General features: G+C 38.7%; 1 protein-coding gene across 2 annotated transcripts; it reads right to left on the minus strand.

Moving 5' to 3' along the window:
* Positions 1-1,402: 1,402 nt before the first annotated feature.
* Positions 1,403-16,601, minus strand: LOC131307439 (uncharacterized). Of its 2 annotated transcripts, XM_058333935.1 has the most exons (12): positions 16,108-16,601; positions 13,116-13,447; positions 11,036-11,113; positions 10,693-10,795; positions 9,448-9,536; positions 8,344-8,455; positions 5,967-6,020; positions 5,837-5,885; positions 3,900-4,000; positions 3,697-3,809; positions 3,107-3,456; positions 1,403-1,974 (listed from the first exon to the last, which is right to left on the minus strand). In XM_058333935.1, exons 1-11 carry the CDS (start codon positions 16,486-16,488, stop codon positions 3,117-3,119), a joined length of 1,752 nt encoding a protein of 583 aa, XP_058189918.1. In that variant the 5' UTR covers positions 16,489-16,601; the 3' UTR covers positions 1,403-1,974; positions 3,107-3,116. The 2 variants fall into 2 exon arrangements, with proteins under 2 accessions (XP_058189918.1, XP_058189917.1); XM_058333934.1 differs by lacking the exon at positions 1,403-1,974 and having other exon boundaries at positions 2,970-3,456.
* Between the last annotated feature and the right edge of the window lie 923 nt (positions 16,602-17,524).

Below are 17,524 nucleotides of genomic sequence, written 5' to 3' on the forward strand. Positions count from 1 at the left end.
ATATATATATATATATATATATATATATATTGCTTAATAAGATCATGTTTTGAATGATCTTAGTTCGCGGACCTGAACAACTCAATTTGGAAAAAAAAAATGCTCCGGAAAAAGTTTGTTTTTTGTGGGCCAAAATATTTATTTGAGCTATGGCAGACTGTAACCAGGATGCGAATGAATGGGGGTAAACATAAATGAGACTTCTAACATTGGTGGAATTTAGGTTGTTTCTCTTGCTAGCTTGTCAACAGATACCACCACGATGCTTGTATTGCTCTCCCACAACGAATGTGACTGACTGGGGGTGAACATAAAAGAGACTGCTAACATTGGTGGAATTTAGGCTGTTCACAATTTCAAGCAGAAATATACTAGCTGGTGGTGGTGTTCGTGAGAGGTGTAGCATGGAGAAAGAAGCGGAGGGAGAGACTAAATTTTTCGTATGTCTGTTCACACAGACTTTTCCCACACCCCACACAGATCACGCATAGATCCGTGTACGGGGTCCGCTTTGGGTCCCACACAAACGATTCGAGTCGTTCATTAAATGTAAAATATTTTTTCGAGGGCTCTTGCGAAAAATCAACTCAATCCGATACCTATAGGTACTCGATTCAATCCTGAAATCCGAATGACAGTTAGATGATTAAATCAAATACCTATAAGTATCGGATTGAGCTGATTTTTCGCGGAGACCATAGAAAACATGTTTTATACTATCTAATGAGCGACTCGGATCGTTTGTGTGGAACCCATACCCCACAACAAATCTGTGCATAGCATTACTCCTAAATTTTTAAACATTAGTTTTAAGTACGTAAATATTTTACTACTATTAAACTGAGAAGAACCGTACTAGAAATAATTTCACATGTTTTCTATTTAGTTTTTTTGGTGTAGGAGGAAGAGAAGAAGAGGAAGGAGGTAGGGTTAAGAAGATAGGGTATCAAAATTATGTGACCCTGGGGAAAAAGCATGAGGGTATCAAATTATGTGACATTTTCTGTTGAGTACCAAAACGGATTGGCCAATTCTAAATGATAGGGAGGTGAGGTGCCAAAGAGGCAAATCTCTGGGAGGCAAATTGCATTTTGCCCTAGGCGAAAAGAAAGCCCAGATGTGAGCAAAAATCTTTTTTCTTCGTGTTTGTTTAAATGTTTAAAGGACAGTGATTTTCCCACTCTAAAATTTACCATCTCAAATCCTAAAGTGGAGTTCGAAAAATCAATCCCCATAAACAGTGTATTTTCGCACTCCACTTTTGAGGTGCAAATGGTAAATTTTAAAGTGCAAAACTCTATTTCCTTGTTTGACCGTAAAATTCACAGAGCGTTTTAGTGAGTCGAGGCATTTTTGACACAAATGATTCAGCATGATTATCAACTAGGGACCACACTCAGACTTGTAAAGTTGTCAACAGTAAAATTGTCAAACAAATAACTACTCTGTCCCATCATAATAGATTCACAAACACAAGAGAGCTTAAACTGTCCACAATGAAATTATCTAAACTATCCTATTGAGGCTCCACTTTTTTCGTTCTTTTTCCTACTGATGATGGAAGGGAAAAAAGTCCGATACGGTAAGAGTTGGGAGCAATACAAGTATACAACACATTTCAAAGGCAATCCCTTAATTTTTATTTACAACCCACAAAAAAGGACTATCCTTAGAATTGCAGGCGATATCGGTAAGTCCACACTACACAATGAGATCACCTAAATGCCATTTTTTGACGGTTGCTTGCTTATCAAACAGGCCATCTTGGCTTGTCGGCAACACGTAGATAATAGTATGGCACAAATCCAACTTGTAGAACTATCTCACGATTATTGTAAAAAGTGTATAGATTATCTGATCAAGTTGTCAGATGCCCAGCTTAATTCTGAAAAGGAGAAGGCACCTGAAATACTCAACCAAGCTGATCCTCCGTCACGATGAACATATGACAGAACCTACAGAATGGTACTTTTCCTGCAACAGAATAATATGAAGGGCTCAAATGAGTACCAATGTATCCAAAAACCTACTACCTTTCCATAATACAAAAAGTTCTGGGTAAAAGCTGCATTAACAACATAAATAATACACCGATTAGAGTAACTATCTCCGGTGGTCCGACTATAAGTCTCCAAGACCACCAAGCAGGGAAGTGTACTGTAGTTTCACAAAGCAGGGAGGTTCCTGTAACTGTCAAAAACCTATAGGGAGGTCAGTGTAATTACCAGTTTTTCGATACTATAGTCGCACTGGAACTGCTGACCCTTGGTTTCTAACAAGAAGGAAAGTGCAGTTGCCAAAGCTTGAATTTCAAGTTCCACTAGAATATTACTCAGCCAGTGTTGAACTACAAGTAATTCCTACAAACTGCACTCCTCTTCTACATTTCAATGATCATATAAGCCCGTCTTCATTATTTTATTTTCCTTTTCCTTAATTTTTAGGAAAAAGAGAGGGAAAAAATCAACTAATTCCTAATAAAAGAACAAGGAAATCAACACTGGCCATTTATCAAAAAGGTGCAGTATTCCAGATAACCAAATAACCCTCAGACGGAAGTTAGGACAATTAGTACAATATAATGATCTGACTGCTTTACGAGGTATGAGAGAAACTTATCATGAATATGAATATTACTATACCAAAACAAAAACAAAAACTCAAACCATAATCACTGACATAGATGGTAAAGTCAAGCTTCGTCAAATCTATCTCCTAGAATCCACCTGATTTGGGGCCAAACAGCTCAATATGATTTACACAAGTTGCCCGATATGAGCAAACATGGAAGTTAAAACATCTACTTCACAACTAATCAAGATTCCAAAAGAAAAAAGAGGGTTCTAAATGATTGAGACTAGCTTTCAACATCAAAATTGGTACTTAAAAATTGTACTTCCAAAACTTCTACTTCACAACTAATCAAGATTCCAAAAGAAAAAAGAGGGTTCTACATGATTGAGACTAGCTTTCAACATCAAAATTGGTACTTAAAAATTGTACTTCCCAACTAAAATATATTCCAAATAAAAAAATAGAGGGTTCTAAATGATTGAGACTAGCTTTCAACATAAAACAAAGCAATTGAACATGTGCAAGGGTAGACCTTTTGAAGCCTAAAGGAAGTTCCTCTGAAATGATCCGGAAGAAAATCTGGAAGACAGACCCTGAGACATGTTTTCAGCATCCAATTTTACTGATTGCCGTCCAGCTGTCAAATCCTTCTCACGGTCCCAAGGCTTCCAGGGATGTTGGCCCTCCCACTCCTCTTTCGCCCGCTCCTGCTTTGATTTTCTTTTAGAACTACCGCGTGCAGTCTCTTGATGCTTTTCTACCAAAGACTTTGATCGTTTCTTTTTGTTATATTCGTCCACCAATGCCGCATCCGAAGTTGTCTCTTTCTTTTCTTGTTGCTTAGAAGCGAGTGCTGCCGCCTCATTGTAGGCTTCTAAATAACTGCCAATATGAAAATCAATGAGGTCTCAGAGTAATACATATTGCTCATGCTATGTTCGGATCATGATTTCTGCAGAGGGATTTATCAAGGCAAAGAAAAAGATGAAGGAAAAAAAAAGTGCATATTTATCCTTGTTTTGCTACCATTAATACCCTCTTCCCTAGACAAATTGCCACAGAAATCATCGATCAAACCTGAGTAAACTATGCAACCTAGGGCATACTGATCCTATTACATACTTCATCTTTGCCTTCTGAGCTTTTTCTGAAGGGGTATCTGTCCACATACTGGTATCTCCACGTCCATCTTTAGAGGTCTTGCTGAACGTTGTTGTTTGAGTAGTTACACCAGGCTGATGAAAAGAATTCAAAGTTAAAGTAACTCAAGTAAGCAACAAATTCTAATGTCCAGTGGAAAACATTTCACAACAAATATGCCTTACTTTTCTTTCTGGAGGTAATGTTGTCATCCATTCATCTCTTTTTGGTCCCACTTTCACATCCATCTCTGCCAGGAGGACATCATCTCCCTCCATGGATATACCTGACAAAGAAACAGATTTCTGAATATCATGTCCAATGGAGCTTTAACATTCCTAGAAATAATGACAACACTAACACAGCAGCACCTTTGTAATCTGAAACACAATTGGGAAGTGTGTGATGTGTAAACATTACATTAAATTCCTCAATTTCAAGATCTGCAGCAAAGTTGTTATAATGCCTCCAAAAGATATGAGCATACATATTGTGTTCCATAATCATTGAGCATGATAACTATATGTTAGGAACATGTGTGAAAGGTTGAGTCCTACATCGGATAAATAGAAAAAATATTGGACCTTCAAATACAATTGGATGTCTCACCAGTCACCAGTTACAAGGCTTAGCCTTTTAAGTGGATATGGGTCATGCAATGTATATTGGGTCCATGTGATGTGGTCTGGACTCGATGGATACTCCCCAACGGATTGGGCCTAGGCGCACACGGAAGGACCTCAGGCGGATCGGACTCCCAACAAGTGGTATCAGAGCCGATGGCTGACGATCTGAGCAGACTCTCCTGAAAGCATACGTGGTCAGGGGCTTGCACGGAGACTTTTGGTGGAGCGGAAAATCCATTGTAACTCTCGATGGAGCAGAGAAATTCCTAATGCGTGCGGTAGGTGGCCGGCAGCAAGGTGGCTCTCGTGGAGATGGAGCAAGAAAATTCCTAGTGCGTGCGGCGGGTGGCTGGCAGCTAGGTGGCTCTTGTGGAGTATGGTGGCTCTCGATGGAGTGGGTGCGGTGAATAAATCCGGTTCGAATGTAAATAGATAAGGATTAAGGGGGAGTCAAGCGGATCAGATCGAGGGGGAGCTAAGGCCCAATGTATATGGTTCACACATGAAGGGGAGATTGTTAGGAACATGTGTGAAAAGTTGAGTCCCACATCGGATAAATAGAAAAAGGATTGGACCTTAACATACAATTGGATGTCTCACCACTTACAAGGCTTAGCCTTTTAAGTGGATATAGGTCATTCAATGTATATTGGGTCCATGTAATGCGGTCTGGACTTGGTGGATACTCCCCAACGGATTGGGCCTAGGCACACACGGAAGGACCTCAGGCAGATCGAACTCCCAACATCAATGTATCAGAGGAGTGAGGTTCCTCCATTTCAGCCCTCTCGCCCAACTAAGTGATTCCTTCAATTTCAAACCTTATAGATTACTGGCTCACCAAGGAAAATGGCTTCAGCTCTCCCACTCTCTCTCGCATTCCCCAAGATCACCTTAGTTCACATCAAACCTAGTCTCAACTTATCCTGTTTTACCATGTGCCACACGATGTGTTTAACACCAATTCCTAGAGCAATCAGGGAATACGTGAATGTTACCCTATGTAAATCATCTCTTACAGAACTAGGTTCTATTGTTAGGGATATTTGCGGTTGAATAGCAAAAACCCTTGGCTTGTATGGAAAGTACAAGACGCTGTCGTGAAGAACAACTCTCTTGCATGGAAAGTACAAGATGCTGTCGTGAAGAACTCTCTCAAAACTTGGCGTGTTCAATTACAGTTCCCAATATGTACTTTTACAAAAAACGATGCCTGTACCCTTTCCAATTAAAAGCACATATGATAAAGTTCAACACTTCCACTCCACTGCCTCAACAAATGGATCCTTGTAAGATGATTCACCCCCCCCCCCCCCCCCCAGTATTCAGTCAAACATTAATTAATAACTTATTCTTCCTCAATCTCGAGTTGTTATCAGGAATGCAGTTCTTTTTTAAGTAGAAGATAAATGAGTCCAACCTAACATCGATCGAGAGAGAGAGAGAGTATTCGAGTTTTAAAGCGTAGAACTTAAAAAGCAAAAAAAAACTCTAACCTTGCAAGCGTCTCCACTGTGCAGCCTCACGCATTGCCTTTAACTCTGCCTACAAAAGTAGAAAACATATTAGTGAAACTGGCCGTTAAAAACTAACAATGACTGAGCCAAGCATTGCGTGAATATTTACCTTGAATTCTTCTTGTTCCTCCTTGAGTCGGATTTTCTCATCAAGTGCTTTTCGCTGTACAGAACAATGAGTTAGAAACAAATCCGAAGACGAAAGTAGTGGTTGAGTAAAATTAAATGGTTCTGAATACAGAATCCTCCAAGATATAAAGCCATTAGAGAAAGAATGTTTGTGAAGCCCCAAAGATTGCAAATAAAAAAAGACCATACCACGTTACCAACCATAGGCTTTATATCATTCAAATGCATCAAGTGAAGCGATGGAGCAAAGTACATGAAGTATAAAGGTCAGCGATCAACCTCTTTTCGGAAAATAGTACTAACTGCCCTCCCTGCTCGTTATGAGGCAAGGCTTTGGGTGCATCACAGAATCCTCGAAGATATAAAGCCACTAGAGAAAGAATGTTTGTGAAGTCCCAAAGATTGCAAATTAAAAAGGACCATACCATGTTACCAACCATAGGCTTTATATCATTCAAATGCATCAAGTGAAGCGATGGAGCAAAGTACATTAAGTTATGGAGCAAAAAGGTCAGCGATCAACCTCTTTTCGGAAAATAGTACTAACTGCCCTCCCTGCTCCTTATGAGGCAAGGCTTCGGGTGCATCTCAACATGAGGAGGGCATTTAGAAGTTTCAATTTAGTTGGACAGCTCCATATCTGTTAGATCCATTTTCTAACCTCCTATGCTTTTAGAAGCATAGATGGCTTGATACGGGTGGCAAATTGAACCCAAACCCACCCACTAAAAAATAGACCCAACCCAACCCATTTATTAGTTTGTTAGAATGGGTCCAACCCATCTAACCCATTTATTAATTGGGTCTCAATTGAGTTTTAATTGGGTCAACTAAAAGACCCAATAAGTCATGAACCCAACAAAAAACCAAAAAGGGGACACATCTCAGTCAAAAAGCATGCGTCTTCCTCCTCCCACATTTCGTCTCTCCCTCCTGAGTTTCTCTCTCTAGAGATTGCTCAGGCTGCCCCTCTCTCATCGTTTTTTTAATCCGCCCCTCTCTCTCATCGTCTGATCACCCGATTTTGCAGCCCTCTCTCTCCAATTAGCTTCCAATTCTTTTTTCTTGCGATAACTGAGCTATGCCCATAGAATCAACCGAAATGATAATGGTACAGATAATACACCTGTACAGCACAGCGCATAGCAAACCATTTGTTCCCAAAAATGATCGGAGCGGCTCATTTTATTTAAAATATTTTTTTTACGATCTTGGCGAAAAATAAGCTCAATCCGAAAACGGTAAAGACGTTTACAAAATATCCAACTTTGTTTTAGAATTCAGGCCTGAATCATGGGACAAAGTTGAACGTTTCGTAGATGCCCTAACCGATACCGGATTGAGTTTATTTTTTGCAAGGACCATAAACAAAGTATTCTAAACAAAATGAGCAGCTTAAATCATTTTTTTGGGACCCAAAACTGGTCCACAAAGGGTTTGTATACGCTGGTACAGATACATTAGCACCACTGTAGAATCAATCCTAGGTGCATCTCTAATTTGTTGTTGAATAGCATCAGTGCATGCCAAAAAAAAATAAAAAATTAGCATCAGTGCTCAAAATCAATTGACAATCATACAATAGTTTTGGAGGTGATAATTAATTGATGTCAGACAAGCTCTAACTCTCTCCTTTGAACATTTGAGCCTCCACTAGCATGTGGAGAGGTATGCAAAGGATACAGAACATAGAGATTATACTGAAAAAAGTGCACTTATGGCACAAACGGAGGAGTAACAATCTAAGAGATTTGCACAAAACTCTCCAAAGCCTAGGCTTATGCTATGTTAAAAGTCCAGCTCAAAACCAATTGGCAATGAGTGAGAGGTCGATGGACTCGTATACTTGTTTTGGATAAAAATAAGTAACTGATGTGGGACCAGCCCTAATACAAACAATAAATCATGTGTTGGGACCTAACTGCCTAACCAAGAATTAAAATACTTGAATGTGGTGGTTGGCCCGCATATGGAAGCGAACTTGACCACACATGAGGGGGCATGTTGCAGATATAAATAAGACAATCACCTCTCTCTCCCTCAAACTACTTAAGCTTTTGGCGCAACTCAACATTAGTATGACCAACAAAAGTAGAACTTCATTAAAGCTCGGTCAGTTGCAAGCTCTTATCAGCCCTTTTCTTTGTCCTTGGCTATACACCTAAACCTATAACTGCTATCGTCAGTTCCATCATGCAAATAGATTTAAAAAAAGGATAGATCTCCAGACAATAACCACGTATATGGGGCCTTGTACACATATGCATACATATATACCTCTGTCTACGCATATATATCATCGACATACAAGATAAAAAAAAGCAAATTGAAAAAAGGCATCAAAATATACCACACACCTTTTCCGGATCTTGTAAATCCTTAAAAGCTTTATTTAGTTTGATAAATGCTTGGTTGGCCTGAGGATGAGGACATTTGTCAGGGTGTACCATTAGAGACAGCTTCCAGTACCTAAAGCCATTGAAACAGAAAGAAATAAGATGAAGAGACATGTTAAGCAATACAAAACCACCAATGTTTTACCAATTGACAACCGGAAAAAAAAAGAAAAAAAGAAAAAGAAAAAAAAAAGAAAAGAAGCAATGACTAGTGAATGAGATTGTTATGAAGAATTTAGATACACGTTCTTAGCACAGCATTACACTCTCTTTTTTCACTTATAAACAACATCAGTTAGCAATCTCAAGTCACAACTCAGAAGCAAACATATTGGCCCTACAAACTTAAATGGAGTAGATCAACATGATTCGTTTGAGGATCAATTTACAGTGGTAGCAGGAGTTAAGCGTAGAGAAATGCCCAAACTCCCAAAACACATACAGACTGGTAATGAAGAATCTGCATATGCCTACTGGGTTAGCAGTTAAGTACAACCCCATTAATAACTGTTGGTCATGCAGAACTTGTAAATATATGTTAAACATAATGGGAAAAGGTATGAAATCTTGTTTGCCTTGGCCTACTTCCAAACTTCTACGAACTCGCTGCAAAAATCAATGGGTATGGCTATGTCAAGTTTACAGTTCAGATTACCACACACACACACACACACACACACACACAGAGAGGCATAAATTGAGATGAAGGAAAAGGGGAAGGTCGCGAAAACCACTGGTGATGAAATATGCAAGGTCACAAGAATCTGCCATTAGTTCATGGTCGCAAAACATATAGCAGGTGTTCCAGAATTCCTATGAGGGCATTTTTTGTTTGAGACCACATGGACCGAAGTGTCTCTGGAACCCAATAGCAGGGGAAATTTTTGCATGTTCAATGACAGGGACGCGGGTATGGCCAAAACCACCCAATCGCAGTGCAAACTATGATAATTTACAGAACATATGGAAAATACCTGCTAACTATGTACATTGCACATGGAACACTAACAGTATCTAGCTTATAGACAATACATTTAACTTTCAATTAACTATCAGCAACTTCACCTTTTCTTCGCGTTGTCAGCTGACATATTCCTGTTCACTCCTAGAACATCATATGGACTATCAACCTCAGCTCCAAGTATTCTTGTAACCTGACAGATACTCAGCAAGTTCAGTAGTATTCACATGCAACAATTGATGAAGAATTCTTTTACATTCAACAATTTAAAAAATAATTCCACTAATTAATTCTCTGAATTTCATATCTTAACTATAGGAACATCATTTACAAGTCTCTATTCGTGAAAACAATAAATCTTAAGAAATTGTTTAGAGTTTCTTGCAAAATTCCATGTGATGGAGGTTAAACACTCCAAGCATGACAATCCAATAGGCATGCTCTAATTAGATTCCTTTGCAGTCTGCTACTCCTGTCTCAAGACCAATTACTCACAAATATCACGCTGCCTCCTTCCTTTCGGTATTAGAATAATACAAGAATATTATCCAGATGAAGGAGATGACAAGATTACTGATTGAACAAAGACATAATGGTAACAAACAGACATAACTTTTGGACCTATGTCTTCGCTCAAGAACTATACAGATAATCAAGGTCCACGGACATAACATGCACTCAAAAAAGATATCTCTGAAATTCACATACAAACCCACCCTCTTTATTCCATATTATCAGTGCATATCAATTTCCAACAGTTACAAACAATACAAAATAAATAATGATGCAGAACATTAGCACCATTTGTGAATGATTAAAAGGTGAAAGTACATGGTGAACCCCCTCAACTATCACTTTTTTTCATGGAGACCCCTAATGTTTACAACCGCCCATACAGACCCCCTCAACTATATAAATTGAAAAATTGGCTAGCTCTGTTAACGGAATGAGGGGAAATGACGATTCTACTCTTAAAAAATCGCCCACATGGACCCCCTCATCTATAAAAATTGTCCACGCTGACCCTTTCATCTTAACGGTTTTTTTGACAGAAGGGTGCTGATTGGTTGACAATTAGAGGTGAGGGGTCTGTATGGGTGATTTTAAACATTAGGGGGTCTCCATGGAAAAAAAGTGATAGTTTAGGGGGTCTCTGTGTACTTTCACCTGATTAAAAAGCTAGAAAGAATAATTGCTTTAAACCAAAACTCGCAAGTGAAATACTCCAAAGTTATTAGGCCCATTTAACGCTAGTGAGACAGCCAAACCATAAAAAATAAAATAAGTTTTCTCAATCTTGATAAAAAGTTCTGTTGAGAAATAAATTGAAAAAAAGAGTGCTTAGGGACCTCTTCAAAACGCTCCGCCTCATTTGCTGATTCAGCTTCTGTAACCACAGCGGGTGGTGGAGGGCCTATGAACACTGCATTGTCTTCCTCCACCTCAGCCTCCCTAGATAAATCATAGGTAATTGTCACATCGATTAGACTTTGCAACTATCTAACAAAGCCATAGTTGCAGGGTAACTGAAATCCTGATCTTTCTTGGGTAAGAAAATATGCATATCAGACAATTACATGTTGACACAAAATTTACAACCCAGAAATCAAATCAGTGGGGTAGCATGTGAACAATCCAGCAATCCTGAATACATAAAAGCATATATTGTCTTACTGACTCATCAGACAGTACCTTAACTCAGCCTCGGCTTCGGTTAACTTGGCTGCAGCAGCAAGTAGCTCAGCAGAAGGTATTTCAGGGCCAATCACCCTGCAACAGCGAACACTTGTGCAGTGAATAGATGTCATCAGAAATAAGAAGCAAAAGAACTTTACAAACTAATGGCTAATGCATCCACAAATGATGGAGCGTGATGCAAGTGGTATGGAGATTTAAACAACAGAGTTCTTTTCAAAAAAAAACGAAGAGGAACATACTGTTTATACCCAAAAATAGCAGCCAATCAAAATGTGGTGCATGGAGAATACTTGGGTAAAAAGGGAGCAAATCACATGGAACTTGCTTCACTAAGGTGCTGTTACATAGGGGCATATGAGACAGGTAGTTGTGGCCTTCATTTGGGAAATGGGACACATGGCAACAGTACCCAATTACCCATCTTCTGCAGAATGCAAACACATGGCAGCCATTGAGGTAATTATGGAGTTAATGATATCAAATTATTATCTTTTGTTGAACACGTGAAATGGATGCAAACAATGGGGAAGTGGACTACTGCTATCAGTTCGGGCTTCCTAGATTCCAACTGCCATCTTGGCAGTATAAATAGGAGACGAACACAGAAAAAGGGTCCCTGGCCACATATACAATGTTCCTCCTTAAACAATTTCAATTTCCAAAGTCCAGCACTACGTCTATTTTTCTGCATATCTCATTTCCAGCAACTCCACAGGTGTAACGTTCATGTTTTCGCAATGGTTTTCAAATAATCTTCCATTTAATTTTAAACAACGCTCTTTAAATTTGTTCCCCAGGCCCCACGCTTGTTTTCTTTCTACATCGCCTGAAAAAATCATGAAGTCCTCTTCATTGTAAAAAAACAAACGGCTGTGGATTTCATCTGCCACACATTGTTCGTGTATTCATAAGTCAGTCTTTCTACACTCGGACCAAACACGGTCCTGGCACACCTGCGCAATCATCTATTCTAATATATAAAGGGAGAGCCGAGAGCAACACTTGGTGTGGATCCCTTCTTGAGGCTGGCTCACACTTTTGAACCCTAAAATACCCTCAAATATAAACTGTCAATCAGATCTCCAAACTTTACGTATGTGGGTATATTTGGAAAGTAAAGCTTCTCAATTAACTTGCACGATTTCACATTTGGGAACCGTTTCGGTTTTTTCCTGAACCCAATCCTCTGTTATCATTTTGGAGAGATGGAGACAAAGAGAAACCACAAATTGGGAGAGGGTAGGAAATGCAAACAAAAAGGGTGTCTTCTACCTGGTATTTCCTTCACCTTTCACTTCTTTTCTATTGCTTCAACATTTTCTTGGGGAATTTTGATACATATTATTTTCGTACTTTCTGTTTTCTTCCAAATTCACATGCAGGAATTTTATTTCCACTGCCATTAGTTTTTACTTACGTAAGTCCTTCAAATTTCTTAACAAAGTTTGCACAATTTTTTTGGGGGGTTTTGATACAGATTATTTCCGTGCTTTCTGTTTTCTTTCAAATTCACGTGCAGTAATTTTATTTCCACTGCCAAAAAATAAGTCGCAAACTATTGGGCAAAATTAAAGACAATAGAGGGTAGGGCACACGTGATGCATGAGTAAATTCGATCAAACAATAAACAGAAAGAAATTTTCTGAAAATCCAACTTGCACACGCATCGCGTGTGCCCCAGCCTCTAGTCACACTAATGGACAAGGCATTCTTTTGCTGTTTAAGGGAAAATACATATAAAGCTTACGTCAAATCTCCCCAAAGAGAAACTCCCATGTAAATTTTCTGTACCTGATTAAAAACACACATTTATGTTTAAAAGAATAGTAAAAAGACAAATGAAATTAGGTTCCTTCATGCTAAAGAATAATGGCAATAGGTTCAGCAAAAGATATCAAGCATAAAAGATTTATCCAAAATATCCAAAGCAACATATCAAACCATTGACCTCTATTGACATTTTGTATGATGAACTGCAAATATGCCACTTGTATTAGTTGTATAATAATTAAAGCAACAAGTGTCTAGTATTTGAGCAAATCATGCAAAAAAGGGATGTCAATGACATGATTACCTCCTTCTAGGAGCGTCAACATTCTCGTTTGGATGTGGCATTGTTGTATTATCATCTGCCCCTTGCCTATATTCTTCATCAGGTGCTGCTGAATGTATATTGTGTGGCGATACTAAATAATCTGATTGTTGCTGGCTGGATTTGGTTTGAGCGTAAATTATTGGCCCAACAATCTCCAAAGTAGGACAAACATTTGGAGGAAGTAGGAAAACTTGATTTCCATTTTCCTTGAGATTTAATGACTGGAAGAGCTGCTTCAGATGCTTTACCAAAGACTTTTGAGATAATCCACTTATGTCAACAGCTTGTCCGTCATCAATCATTTGCAAAAGCTAAGGCAAAACGTCATTTCCAAGAAAACATAATTGATGTAACATTAATAAAAACTAAGTCATACTTAATAAAGATGAAACCAACTCCGTAAGATATGTAGATTCTATGCATGTACAATAAGAAAACGCAAAGAAATATTCACCCGTCCTTAAAAATCCCGTATTCGCATACCCAATAGACTGGAAACTAGTGTTGTCAAGGGGTGCTACAACTATTGGATGATTGGGTATATGAGATTTTGAATGGCAAAACAATAAAACTTGAAAAATAACACTTGGCGAACATCAACTAGTCGACTGGAAGGATAATAAATATCCACGCTTCCATATTAACCAACAAGCCAACTCCATAGCCTCAACCATGGCAAGGAGGTTAAAGGTACATGACAAACATAGAAGACATGAAACAACAAATATTTCTAATCAATGTCTATGCAATTGACACAGAATGCAACCATGTAGAACAGCAGCGCTTCAGAATGCAACAATTAGTTGCAATGTTTTCAAAGGATCATGCTTGGGCATTCAGGCGACGCGAAGCAAGTTGCAGCGAAAACACATCGAACAACAAGGGCCGAAGCTAGATGAGAGTCATGCGACTAAGAGTGGTGAGGCAAGCGCATGAGCGTCAGTGTCTTTTCCAGATCTATTCAAGGTCTCATGAATCTCATCACAATCATGGATTTGTAAGAGATTACAAGTTTGGAAACCGCTAAATGAATTCCTTCAATGTATAAGGGCTCGGTCATTAGCTCAAGCTGTGAAACAAAGGAGATCCTCTAGTTCATACCGTGAACTCTAGAATAGAATCTCGGAGATTCCAAAGTTGAACGTACTACAACATTAGTTTTTCTATGGATGCTACGTTTGTGGTGGTATTTGGTGATCTGAACATTTGGAATGTCATCTTTTATGATTCTAGATATATTGAATACTTCGCATCTATGAGAATTCTACTTGCTATAACTTGCGCCTCCCCTCCGGCCTTGCATTTAGGCACCAAGATATCGTGGTGCCTCAGTGCGCCCATAGTTTTTTAAAACACTTGGTAAGATTTGTAAGAATCAATTTCCAGTTTCAAAACAATCACATACTACCAATAAGCAACGAGTTACTGAGAAATTGACAGACACCAACCAAATGTTTTGTACCTTCACTACATTGTGGATATAAATGAGGATCCCCTACTTTGCCAAATGACCATATTCATTTGGGACCCATGCCAAGATAGTAAAGTGCAAGTGATCCAATCAGCCATCTCCACGAGTCTTGATGCTACTATTTTGCATCAAGTCACGCAACTCAAGCCAATGTACACACCCACCCTCGACCCTTGGTCCTCAAGGTGACCAGGTCAACAAAAAGCTCTTCCTAATACACCAGCTATGCGGACTTGATGCACCCACTCTTGCTCCACCAAGTGGATCTCCACTCATCATGCACTCCTCCTGCTCGTGAATGACAATTCCATTAGGCTCAATTGTGTATTCTTACACCCAAGCATGCTCCACTATGCCTTTGTCCCTTACCCTCGGAGCTATCTCTAATTACATATGCAACTACACCCTGTTACATTTACACCAACTTAGGTCACGAGCAAGGTCTAAACCCATGTGGCTTAGTGGCATGGGCATGGGCTCTTGAATGACCATGTAATCCTCCAAAAGGGTTAGAGTATACTAACTATAAAAAAAAACTAGGCGATGTGCTTCATACAAATTTATTTGCACAGAGTACGAAACAAAACCTCCACAACTTGACTGTATAAAAGGATCTAACCACAACTACCAGCACTCTACCATACCCCACTTATGAAGCAAACCACAATGTAATTTACTAAATTTCAGAAGTGATATACAAGGCTCATTGTTGGCATAAAGTTCAAAAGCACCCGCTTCAATCGTCAAAGATTTGAAAGGAAAAAAAAAAAAACTCATAACAAGGAAAAGATATTGACACCCTCTCTTTAGCCTCCCTCAATCCCTTTTGGTACTTCTCTCAGGAGGGGAATGTCGGAGCCTACAAGGGAAGTGTGCATATCACATCCAAAGTTTATTAAGTCTACATAAAAACCATATGACTATCTCTATAAGACTGATAATATGTCCCATATCAGCCAACAAATAAGGCAAGCAATGACAAAATACCAATGTCAACGAATACACATATACAACGGCTCCTAATCTTGACATATCCATATTCACAGTCCAGAAGAAAACAATCATGGCCACCGGGAAATAGTGGCAGTCTGGCGGACACAATTTTTCCCACCCAAATTTTGGCATTTAAATTAAAATTTAGTGTTTTTTGCCCACTTCAAAATCTCAAAAATTCTACTTTCACCCCTCCGGAACTGAATTGGTTTTACCAAGGTCGCTCCAAACTCACCATAATTGTGAAATCCTCATGTCCGCAACTCATGGATGTGCATGTACATTAGCCATGTGTGCATCCAAAATTTAAACTTGAGAGATCCCTTAATTAGTATCACATTTAGAATTATCAAAACAAAAAAAATTAAGGGGCATCTGATGCATAATCAGCAAAATCTTAATCCTAATAGTTTCCCCAATGAACCCTACTTATCCTAACATACATAGCAACACAAACATATGTAGATATGCTCGTTCAATTCTATGTAGTAGAGAATCAGTTAGTACCTGCTCTAAATCAGCAGCTACGCCAGGGAATTCCTTCAATATAAACCTAACCACGCCTTCTGGCTCAACCCGGGACTTCGAATAGCAACCTCCGTCGGACTCCGAATCCGAGGCCTTTCCCTTCCCATCTCGCCGCGACACCCTGTGCTTTCTCTCTCTATCCCTTCTATCCTTCCTCTTGTGCTTCTTTCTGTCTCTCTCTCTCCTCTTGTCATCCTTCTCTCTCCTCGAACTGCCGTCGCTCCGTCGCCGCCTGTGACTGCGTTTGTGTCGCTTTGAAGAGGGCTCGTCGGAGGAGGAGCTGGAGGAAGCAGAGGATGAAGAAGTCGTTGAGTCTTCCAAGTGTTTCTTCTTTTTCCTTCTTTTGGGATCGTCCTCCATTTGTCCGTGGAGGAGAGAGATTTTGGTTTCTGCTACAAAAGTTCCAAAAGGAGAGAGAGAGAGAGAGAGAGAGAGAGAGAGAGAGAGAGAGAATTGGGAGGGGTCCGGGGAAAATAACCGGGTTGCACAATGTTGAACTCGGGCCCCATTTTGGATTTGGGCTCTCCGTCTAAATTCTTCTTAATTTATATTCGAGCTCCACTTTTTATTGATGGTACTCTATTTTGTTCATTAAGTTACTAGTAACTTCACCATCAAATTGGAACGTCATTAGTAAAAAGTGGAGCTTGAAAATCAGTTTCCTTTCTTAAAATCTTGATAAGAATTCCTTAAAATTTTAGGCTTTATTCGGTAAAGTTGTCAGTTTTTTATTTTTCATCATAAATGAAAAACAATAAATGATTTTTATTTATTTATTAAAAAATAAAAAATATATATTTGGTGACCATAATAGTTTTTGTTTATTTATTTTTTCGGGTGCCGAAAGTGTTTTCAAAACAAACAAAAACGCATTTTTTGTGTTTCTAGAATTTCTATAAACTAGTGAAAATGATAATATATTTTGTAAACAAAAATAATAATAAAAACAGGTTTATGGTGCCTATTTCAAAAACTGGAAATAAAAACTTTTCCAAACAAAGCCTTAGTATTAGCATAATTTCTTAAAATCATGACACAACTCCATCAAAATTCATTAGTAAACTAATAAGCCATGATAAAAAAAACTAATAAACTGCCGTACCAAACAAAAACTCGACCACGATAATGTTTCAACTAGAATTAAGGTATTGTTTTATATGCTCGAATAATTTTTGAAATTTAGAAATTGTTATTTCTTGACGTTTTAACGGAACTAATTGTGAATGATAGCTCATATAATCTATTTAATCACACCCTGTACAATCTTTTACTGTTTCTTCTATCCCCCTTTTTTGATAGGAAAAACATTCTGCTCTTGATTAGGGAACCAACATATGTTTCTATAGTTCTCCTTCTTTTTTGTCATACGATATACATCAACGGGATTAGGGGAGTT

The sequence above is a fragment of the Rhododendron vialii genome, chromosome 11a (assembly GCF_030253575.1).
Source record: "Rhododendron vialii isolate Sample 1 chromosome 11a, ASM3025357v1".
In the NCBI taxonomy this organism is placed as follows: Eukaryota; Viridiplantae; Streptophyta; class Magnoliopsida; order Ericales; family Ericaceae; genus Rhododendron; species Rhododendron vialii.